Source organism: Thalassophryne amazonica, chromosome 14, assembly GCF_902500255.1.
Source record: "Thalassophryne amazonica chromosome 14, fThaAma1.1, whole genome shotgun sequence".
In the NCBI taxonomy this organism is placed as follows: Eukaryota; Metazoa; Chordata; class Actinopteri; order Batrachoidiformes; family Batrachoididae; genus Thalassophryne; species Thalassophryne amazonica.
This window is the reverse complement of record NC_047116.1, coordinates 83,724,225-83,735,626: the sequence shown is the minus strand read 5'-3', so window position 1 is coordinate 83,735,626 and position 11,402 is coordinate 83,724,225. Positions and strand designations below refer to the sequence as shown.

Here is an 11,402-nt window from a genome sequence, read left to right as displayed (position 1 = left end):
TATTAGTAATTTCAATCAAAATTCTCCCTAAAAAATAAGATTTATAAAGTCAATTTGTAGGAAGAGACATTTCTTAATAAGTGTACAGTAAAACTAACAAGTTATTTAAAAAATTAAAAGCGCATGTTTTTTTCAAGACAACCATTGTGGTTTAACTTTGCAACCTAAGTGACATTATCCCGCTTTGCTATTTTAAAGTGTAATTATTTTGTAAAACATTAAAACAACCAAAATGATATGTATAAAATGTAGTGAAGATCTGCTGTAACGCGCAACTATAACTGCAAAAATGCGTCTTTAATTTTTTTTTTCTTATTTGTATTTACTTTTGACAGTATTATTACTTTGTGTAAGACAAAAGCCACTATAAAAACTTTAAACAGATTGTCATCGCTGTTGTAAAAGCTTTAAATGTTGAGACAGACTCGTTTGCGCAGAGACCCGCGTCAGTTTCGTTAATCTCACATTTGTTGGCTCGAATGAGCAAATTAAATTAAGTGCAATTAACATGCAGTCTGTCCGTCTGTTTATTCCAGGGCGAGAAAAGAGAAAAGTGGATTTTTTTAATTATCTATCCGCCGTTAAATCACCTTATCAGATCTAAAACACACACACACACACACACACACGTGTTGAGTGAAAGTGTGAAAAGTTAACGCGGTTTTTTTTTTTTTTTTTTTTTTTTTGACAAAACAGGCACGAAGGCTTGTTAAATTAGAGACTGTAAAAAGTCACAGTTCTCTGTTACTTGTCTCTATTTAATGAGACTTTAAAACAACTTTTATCCGTAGGTGTGACATTGAAATAATTAATTACAACAAATAAAAACAATTCAGAATTAGCAGAAACAATAAAAAAAAACAGTCTGGCATCCTGATAAATGAAACAACCAGCATGCGCATGTGACTTTTCAGACATGGAGAGAAAAATAATAAAAAATTCAATTAATTTTTACAATATTTTCAAAACGATTTCTCTTAAACCATTACGTGTTTGTAAGTTTTACATGCTTAGAAAATTAAAACTCTTCCATTGTGCCACACTTTCCACAGCTGCGCCCTTCATAAAGCTTTTATTTTCCGCTAGTGGGCGCTGTTGCCTTTCAGAAAAACTGCGCGGAATGCAGCCTGCTGCTGTGGACGAGCCTTATGGGAAAAGTGTTTTCATTACGGGGCCGTCCATATAAATTAAACATGCCTTATTTGTTGATGGCAGAAAAAAAATTAAGCTTTTCACGGCTCACCTTTAAAAGGATCGATCTCTTATCACTGATCATTTTTAGATTCCCCCCCCCCACTTGTCCCGACACTTTTTGCATTGTTGTAAAGTTAAAATCGTGCTTCGCGTACAAACGTGACATTTCCACGCGTAAACGATCTAATTGATCTCCTTTCCTTGTTTAAAAAAACGAATTTGCGCACTTTATAAGCGGCTTCAACAGTTGCCTGTTTTCTTTTTTTTTTTTTTTTTTTGACTGACAGCTGTACCGCGCGCCATGGGACCAATCAGGAGCGGCGGAGGGCGGGGTCAGGCGAAAAGCAGCTCCACCAAATATCGCCAGTCGAGGGTGCTGGGGGTTACTTTCCATCCAGGCTCGGAGCAGCGCAGAAGCATCTTTCCCCGTGCCGCGTGTGTGAGTGTGTGTGCGCGCGCGCGCCTGGGACGCAGGATCGAGCCGTGCCACGAGTATGAGAACTTCCATCCCAGCTCGTTTGATTTCTCTCATCCTCATATCCGATCATTCGATTCATTTTGACCATCCGACCTCATTGTTTTGTCATTTTTCTACAACTGTTACCCACAGTTTGTTGCTCACCACCACCAGCGGCAGCTGAGAAATTTGGAATATCTCACCATCCCACCGCCGCCTCTGCCCTCTCTGCTGGATTTTTGGGGTTTTTTTGTGCGTGTGTGTGGCTGGACTATAACGCAGGGGGATTTATGTTTGCTCTGCAGTGGACACCGCCACCTTTTTCCTCTGGGGGATGTATATTTGAAATCTGCGCTCTGAAAAACGGGGAGAGTATTTTACGCACTGCGCGCTGAATGAACTGCAGCCGTGCGCGCTTGGTTTTTGAGGCAGGAGATGCTCCAGCACACCTGATCGGGGATTGTGATTCGCACGCGCCTTCGCCGGATCAGGATTTTAGGGTGAAAAAAAAAAATTGGCCGAGGTCGACCCTTCCTGGAGCGCCTCTCTTCTGGTTATAATTCTTCTTTTTTGGACACACACCGTGATCTTGAAACGGGATTGTTGCACCCACCACTCGGAGGCATGGGGGACTCGATGTGGAGATATTATCTTGGAGTTTTGTTTATTGCCTGTAAGGTGGACCTGTCCCGGGCGCTCATCCTAGAGTCCATCTACTGGAACACGACGAACACCAAGTAAGTGGTGCGCCGGCGGCTTGCGCGTTTTCTTGCGCCAGACTCCGTAGACAAACTGTGAGGTTTAACGTTTTCTCGCTTCTTAGCCGGAGGGCGTGTGCGTAAATCGACGCCAGTCGACACGGCGAAGCTTTTCGCACAGAAATCTTAAATTCCGCGTGCAGGCAGAAGAATTTTAAAAAGTCGTTTCTTAGCCGCAGTTGTAAAACACGTCTTCCACCGCACCCACGGGTGGATTGGAATCTAGAAAGTAAGTCTTGACAAAACAATTTTTGCTACTTTGATTCCTCACCTCCCGTGAGTTCTCCAAGAATTATGCGCGCGCGCACACACAGACACACAAAAGCATTTTTATACGAGCATGCGCCTCGACTTGAACACTTTTGTTGGATTATGCTTTGTGGAATCGGACACTGAATGCTGATGAAAACGTCATAATCAATGAAAACACTTGTTCAGAGTATAACTATTTAGCTATTTTTCTGCCAACTGTTTGGGAGGGGGGTATCTTGCGCATGACGCACAGCGAGGGCCCGCTTGGCCGTGCGTAAAAGTGTGCTAAAGCGCCTGTCAAGCAAATGGCCCAGTTTGTATCAGTAATATATTATTTATAGACCCACCATTTCGTGGACTGGCTTTTGCATTTGAGCGATTTTCCCCTCTACGTACTGATATTAGGCGTAATTGGAATTTTGAAGTTCATTTTACGCTTCAATTCCTCGGTCAATAACTTCGCTTAATTATAATTAATATTTCAGTAGAATAGGACCGGATCAATTAAAATAAAAAGTGTCAGAACTTTGAAGTGGCAGTGAGAGGACTCGGTCTGTTTCGGCGGCGGGTGTTATTTTTATCCTCCGTAACGGAGATAATATTAATGAGAACGCGTTTCCATGACGAGGCGGCGGTGCATCACTGGGCCTCTGATGCGCCTGTGCGGCTTCCGACGGATGGAAGAGAGAAATAAATAAATAAAGCGAGTAAAAAAATCTAACAAAAACGAAATGTTAACGCGACTTATGTTAGTAATCTGGTCAGCGGGTTGAAAAGTTGGAGTAAACCATCGTGCGCTCTTCCCCGTCGGGAAAAGTGATTTTAACACCAAACATAAAGTGGTGGAGTTTGAAAAACACAATCCACTCCTTTATTGCTCCCCCTCCCTTAAATGTCTCCGCAATCAATAAAGAAGGTTAAACTATTCTGCATCTTAAAAAAAAAAAAAAAGGGTTTCGCACGCGCTCCAGCCTTGGTCTTGACCCGCGGGGGGCGCTTCTCTTTGTGCGCGCTTCGTCACGGCAAAGTCTCTCGGTGAATTCAGCAACTGGCTCCAAGTGCAAGCAGAACCTTCTCCTTTTTTTCTAACTAGAGACAACACAATGGTCTAACAGGTGTCTGCGTCCTTCATTCGTCAGTTTGTGCGTGCGTAACGGTGGGCATTGGGAGCCCGCTCGTCTGATCCATTTTTTTCAACAGATACGGAGACAGGATCCAGGCCCGGAGAACTGTTCTTGAAAGAGTCAGGTTCGGTTTACGCGCACTCCCCCTCCCCAAACACACTTTTATTTATTCATTTTGCCTCCTTAAAATGCCACAAACGTCTGTGCCGTCATGGGTCCACGAAGACACTGAGTGATTATTCCCCCTCAGTTGTGTCACGACCTGAGAGACAAAGAACAAAGTGTTTAAAGGTTAACACAGGTGACGTGTTACAGTGAATTTTACTGGAGGAGCCACCAAATGGCATTTAAAAGACAAACAATCCTGCATTTATATGGCGCATATATATATATATATATATATATATATATATATAAACTAGTTCTAAAGTGCCTTCCAACCAAATCTGGTAAATATTATGTGTAAAATAGCATTAAAATATATAAAAATAATTCAGCATGTGGTTAGAGCGCTTGGTTTCAGTGTGGAAGGTTCCCCGTTCAACTCCCACCCCTACCACATTTCTCCATGTAATGTGGAGTTACATCAGGAAGGGCATCCAGCGTAAAACCTGTGCCAATTCAACATGCAGATCCACTTGGATTTGCTGTGGCGACCCCAAGTGCAAACGAGGGAGCAGCCTTTACTAATTCAGCATGTTAAAAAAGTACAAGATCAACAAGTCAAAATCAGAAGCAGAAAACTGTATGGAAACTGTGAGGTCACAGGCACCATGTAAAATCACAAATGATCCAGAGGGGGGGAAAAAAGTTTGAAGACTCTTTGGTTTCTCTCAGACTTTGTGGGAGGTTGTGATAAAAGTCGAAGAGCAACAACAGCAAAAACATCAAACAGCAAAACACTCTGGCAACAGATCTCCCCCCTTAATGGACTCGACATAAAACATCTGGGCGAGTTTGATGAGCAGACGTGAAGGTAAAGCAGAAAGACGTAGATGGTGCCACGTACCGCTTTGTGCAGATTCAGGGTGAGCAAGTTTATTGTTGTTTTATGTCAGCAGCGAAAGTGGCTCAGAATCTTCAAAATACGCTGAAGTCTGTCGATTCCAAAGTTAAACACAAAAAAGGACACCATGTGGCAAATTTAGGTTGCGTCTGGGCAATGAGTTCAGAGGTCAAAGGCCTCTCATGGTGACCTCGCCGGGCGTCCACACGACTCTTTTTTGTAATCAGAACACTTAATTTCTCAAACACAAACTAAACCCACAGCAATTATTTTCCCAAATGTTGATGAAACATTTCAAAGTGACACTCGAGATGGACATTATCGATTTGTTTTAAAAGGTCGTGTTAACGAAGAAAAGCAATGTTTTTTTTCTACAAGTTGTGCCAAAGACTTTTCTCAGTAATGAGGACACACATTTGGAGGTGTGTGTTTTTTAAAGCTTCACTGTATACAGTTGTGTATGGTGTGGCGTGTTTACGACAAACAGGTTGTTGGTGTGTCACAAAGAATGTCTTCATTCAGCGTTTCAGCAACATGTCCGGCAGACTGAGTGGTGCCCGCGTCCCTCTTTGAGTCCGTCCTCTTTTGACTATTCAGGCTGGATGAATGTCAGAAATGTGAATGCTCCGGGGCCAGGCTGATGCCTTTGTGTGTCTGCCGCTGTGGGAGCGGGTAAAGGGACGGGGCCGTGTGTGTGCACGCACGTCCGTTTGTAGCTATCACAAACTGGTACAAGAATAATATCAAATAACGCGTCCGCGGGGATGATTTAAACCTCATTGCTGGTTCCTGCTTTTCCATCCTCATGCATGAACCTACAACAAAATAATTAAAAACCTTAACCCCCCCCACTCGCACCTCGCCTTCTCCCTGATCTCCACACACGCATCCTCCTCCTCCTCCTTTTTCTTCTTCTGTTAATCCATTTTGTAGTTTGCAGGGAGAAACAAAAGCGAGACTGCTCTACATGCCGTATGTAAAAGGAGCGCTGCCTCTCCTCCGCGCCAGTTCATTAAGAGATTACACAGGAGCCCAGAGGGCCCTTTGTGACCAGGCGGAGATGGGGGCAACTCCGCGGGTCCTTATGTGCACATGAGAGCGAGGCTTGCATGGCAATGCGTGTCCATCATGAATGACTGACATCCGTTGGTCCATCTCTCCCTCCAGCGTGGCTTCACCGTTCCATCTCCTCGCTTTGTGCTTTCCTCTCAGAACTGGCCGAGAATGAGAGAGAAGATACATAGTTTTAATTTAGCTACATCAGTCCGGCTGCGAATGGCAACGATTTGCCACTAAAAAATGGAAGGAAGAAGAAGAAGAGGAATGTAAACTTTTGACAAAAGGATTCAGAGGCTTTTTTATTTTTGTATTACCGCTGAGAAAATGTCGATGATTAAGATTGCATTAGAAAAAAAAGGCAAGAAGAATAGGGAGTGAAAAGTGAGAGAAATGAAACAGAGGGAGAGAAGAAAGCAGAGGGGGCCCCTTGGGGAGAGGAGGGTAATTACGTCTAGGCCCGCTCTGATCCCACAGGCCTGGATTACTGGTTGAAAGGTAGACTTGAAGGCACGGAGCAGCGAGAGAGAAAGACAGAGAGGGAGACGGGATAAAGACCTCTGTCCTTTCGGCCGACAGAGGGCGAAAGCCGGGACGCTGCAAAGAATTGTGGTTGGATTAACCCTCACTATCCTGGCGTCTTAACGAATCCTCGCAATGCAGCTGGGAATGAGAGTCAAACAGTTGTTCCAAACCTTCCCCTCCCCTCATTTCATTTTGTTGTCTCAGAACGCACAACAGCTTGTTCGGACGGGGATTACTGCCAGGCTGCCACTGTGGCCACCCGCCTCACAAATCCACAATCCAGGGGTTTAAGTAGAAACTCTGAACAGAGGCGGCAGCAGCCGGGTGTTTGTTGGGGGCTGTAGCCCCACCAATCAAAATGATTCTCTGCCTGATCTGTTCTTATAGCGCCCCCTGTGTGTCCATAACATTCATGTGGTATTACTGCCTGTTTACTGCACAGGGATGAACTGAGTCACAGTGAGAGTTAATCATTTTTATTTAGATTGTTATTGTGTTAACTTTGGTATGCTAGCATAACACTATGTAACACAATTTTTATTCCTGGCTTCTAAGTGTTATATTTCAACTGCTTATGTCCAAAGTCTATGGAAAAATGACTACATTCAGTACAAACTTTGATTTTTTTTTTTTTAAAAGTTCTAGAAAGTTCTAAAAGTTTCTTGAAATTTCTAGATAATTCTGGACAGTTCTAGCAGTTCAAGAATATTCTAGAAGACTACTCAGTAGTAGTGAAGGCGAATCGAGAATATTCTTGAAAACAGACAAATTTCAAAATATCATTGTCCTGATCACAGAAGCAAAGTTTCTGTGGAATAACAGCTATTTTCTATTTATTTAAGGCATAACAGGTTAGGAGAACACACTGTGTACCCAGGAACAAAACAAAAATAAAAATTTGTTACATAGTGTAATATTCAATGTAATAAATATACATTGAATATTAAAAAAAAAAACAGTTTGTTTCCTTGTCAAATCATCTCATCCGGGAGCTTGAGACGAATAAAAATAAGAAAGGAGAGCAAATGAGGGAGAGTAGCACCACCTAAAGAAATTGTGTCACTTAGATCATAATTTACCTATTAGTGTGTAAGAAAAATATAGAAAAGTGATGGTGTCACAAAAAGTGATTTAATCTATTAGATCATGATGCCGTCACAAATGTATTACATTTTTGTGACGGTATCACAAAATTATTTCATTTTGTGATCAATGTGTGAAAATAGTGACTGAAACTTGACATTGTCACAAAAATGTGACATATTTTGTGACAGTATTGTAAAAAACAAAAACGTGAGACTGGGCTGCACATCGTACAGCAGATAACAACAGAGTGATCTGGTGGTTTTGTAATAAGCATGATAACAAATTTCCAAAGTATCAGTCTTTGATAGATGTGTAATATTTCTGTCATTCTTTTTGTAAGTTTTATTATGGTTTCAAAGTCAAAGTCATTACTTTTGTTCTATATGTGTGTGTGTGCTTGATATTTACCTTAAAATTTGAATGAATGAATGAATGAATAAATTTATTTATTTGACACTCAGATCAATAATAACAAAAACTCATAAAATATCAACTTAATAGCGTACTTGTGTGACCGAAAGGGTGCAGGCAAAAGCAATGCTTATAAACACCCTTATACTATAAAAAAAATAATATATTGTGTGTGTGTATATATATATATATATAATGAGTTGAGCCCCAATAGAAATAAAGGAACACATATACATATACATATACATATATATTATATATATATATATATATATATATATATATATATATATATATATATATATATATATATATATATATATTATATATATATATATATGTATGTATATGTATATATATATATATATATACATATATATTATATATATATATATATATCAACAAATACCAAATGTGTACTCATTGGCTTTGAAAAAACCCAGTCTAGGGAATGAGTTGATCCCCAATAGAAATAAAAGAACACACACACACATATACACACATATATATATATAAATAAAGTATGCGCATATGATATACCAATGACAATAAAGGCGCTTCTTGTGCCGTAAAGGCGTGTGCTGCCCAGACATGTCTGGGCTTGTTTCAGGATCACATGCATGAAGGAAATTAAGAGCAGGTGTGGTTGAAGTGAGATAAAGCTTGAAATAAGCTTGTTTGACCATTTTCTATTAATTTCCCAAGGTCTAGGTGCTTGTTTGCAAAGTTACTAATTGCTAATTTCGAATAACGCCTCCACAAGAAAACAAACAAACAAACAGGCGCTGCCGCTGAACAGGTTTATATCGTTTAGAGATGGCAGGATGACAAAAAGGTTAAGAAACTAATTATTTTCTTTTTTACCGGTGACAGCTGCAGTGGTCGTAACCTCAGGAGGAGGAGGCCCGACAGTCCTCCTCCTCCTCATTTTCCCTCTTTGCTCCTTTTGCCTTGTGTGTATTCTCCTCCCTCTTAGATCTCACTCCACCACGGCACTCGCACTAAAAAAAGACACCAAATGTGAAAGTGAGGAAAGGCGGTCAGACAGATCTCATCTCACGATGACTTACCGCGATGATCACCCACCCACCTGTGCACCAGTTGACTCTGCGGGGTTGAGATGAGCGCTGGGGGGCTTGAGGGGTGTGAGATTTGCTCCAAATGACAATTGAAGTTGTTGTTTTGGTCTTTTGTGGGGGGAAAAAAAAAAGTTTTTCCAACATAAAATTGCTTCTGGGCTTGTATGTTCTCACATTGGGCCCCTTTGGGTACTGCAACACCTTACTGTATCTGTCTCCCAAAATATAAAGGAATAAACCTGTTCATTACTGAAAACTCAGTGTCATATTCTCATTAAAACCTTCAAACTAGATTTTTTTTTTTTTTTTGTAGAATTATCTACAGAATATAGTATCACATAAAATATGTGGTCTCAAAATGTTTGATTCTAAAAAAAAATGCTCTGTTACATCAACCAAACACTGTTCAAAAGAAATTGTTGTTCTTCCATCCGTCCATATGGCGAAACCTTCCACATCTTAAAACTCAAGAACTGTAAAATTCCCAAAATCTACATTTTTATACATTAAAAATAAGAGGTCAAAGCTCTGCCTGCCAAAAACAAACCAAAAAACCAAACCCAAAATCATGCATTCCTGACTTTTAAATGCCTAGAATTTTGGGTTTCATGTAGGAAATGTAACAGAAGTCCTGAAATGCTCACGTCGCCTGCTAGTTGGTGACAAAAACTGTTTAATCATTTGAGAAGTTAACGTGTGGTGAAAATACATCTTATTTTCACCACACGTTAACTTCTCAAATGACTACCAAAAATCAACTTACAGTTGTGTCCCTGACCTTGTAATAACATACACTAATATAATAAATATCAGTGGACACTTGTTTTTCATGTTGAAATTATGATGCTTAATTTTTTTGTTCAACTTTTAAATATATAAATTATTATTTAGAATATTTTGCAATCAACCCTTTCTTAATATTATAAGAATTACTACATTAGTGACCATTATTACAATAATGGCTCCTCTTTGGGGTCACTAGTGTAATAATGGTCACTAGTGTAATAATATCTAAAATACAGAATGCAGGTTTTGGTGGTAGAGGGGCAGATTTTAAATGGTTCTCTGAGAATGAGCTTTGTTCTAAGGTTTTGTAAGACACAATCAAAATTTTAAGCGATCCCCTGCAATATTACGAAAAACAGTTATAAAAATGTATTACATTTGCTACCACTATTGTAACATTTATTACACTTGTGACCATTTTTATAATAGTGGATAGAGTTATTGGGTCTGATCGGAGTTGACAAAATTTTTGTAGACATGAACCTTACTACTTTTTTCTTTTTCTTAAACATACTTTATGACATCATAAATGTTTGACAATGAAACAGAATTGTGAATGTCTGTCTGTTGTGTGACTTTGTAGTTTAATTATAAGAACATTACTGTTGTAAGTAAACTCACCCCGTGGCGGCTGTGAGGACAGTGTGCCGAGGTCCACATCATCACTGTTACTGTCTTCCCAGTGACGGGTGCTGTTCGGGTCGACAGTTTTGTTAGAGGCGTCGGTGTGTCGTTACAGGAGTGGGGACGGGGTGGAGGTAAAAAACACTGCTGTTTTTTTTTTTTTATTTTCCCTTCATGTGATGATCAGCACAGGTACAATATTTGCGTGGTGCCGGCTGTCAGTGCTGAGAAGGACAAATAAGGTGTGACACATATAACACAGTAACACTGCAGCTGAGACATCAAAAAACAGGTTTTAGAGTAAAAAAAATTAAACCTGCACAAAAATCGCTTCAGGTGTTCCTCCTGCAGGTGCTCCTGCAAGAGAATTCCATTCAAACGCCAGAAGTTTCTCTTCCACAAAATATCGGCATTAAAAAGACAAAATAAAATTAAAAGGATTTCACAAAAGGAAACAGCGATCCACAAGAAGCAGATATTCTCATCTTCAGTTATTTTATTGCTAACATCCCACAAATATGTTCAATTAAAAGGTCATAAAGTTGTTCATGGAAACCTGTCATTATTTCAGAATAAATGAGGCTGTTGGGTATATGACCAAACTCTTTCGGCACTTCTGGTTGTGCATGCACAGTGGTGTCCCGAATGGTCTCCATCTCTGTCATGAGCCAACTGTTCTTCTGGTTTTGCATGTGCCGTGGGTTCAACAAGTGTCTGTATTTGTACTATATGTGCCAAATATTCTTCTAGCAATTTTGTTTTTGCATGCAAAGTCGAATCAAGATATGGATCTGAAATATGGCAGTTATTCTTCTGGCACTTTCAGTTGTAGATTCGCAGTTGGTCCAACAATGGTCTGGATCACTGTCATTTTCTAGGGGCACATTTGGTTGTGCATGCACACATGATCCAGCAACAGTCTTTAGCTCTTCCACATGCTAGCTATTCTACCAACAGTTACAGTTGTGCATGCAGAATAGGTTCCATAACAGTCTGGACCTTTACCACATGCCCGCTATTCTTCCAGCACATCTGGTTGTGCAC

General features: G+C 40.2%; 1 protein-coding gene across 1 annotated transcript in view; it reads left to right on the top strand.

Annotated features, from left to right (window-relative positions):
• Window positions 1-1,578: 1,578 nt before the first annotated feature.
• The window catches only part of efnb2a (ephrin-B2a), a 75,659-nt gene continuing 65,835 nt past the window's right edge, over window positions 1,579-11,402 (top strand). Inside the window, exon 1 of the mRNA XM_034185877.1 lies at window positions 1,579-2,388. Within this exon, the coding sequence (XP_034041768.1) occupies window positions 2,276-2,388 (113 nt within the window). The 5' untranslated portion in view covers window positions 1,579-2,275. The remainder of the gene's footprint in view (window positions 2,389-11,402) is intronic.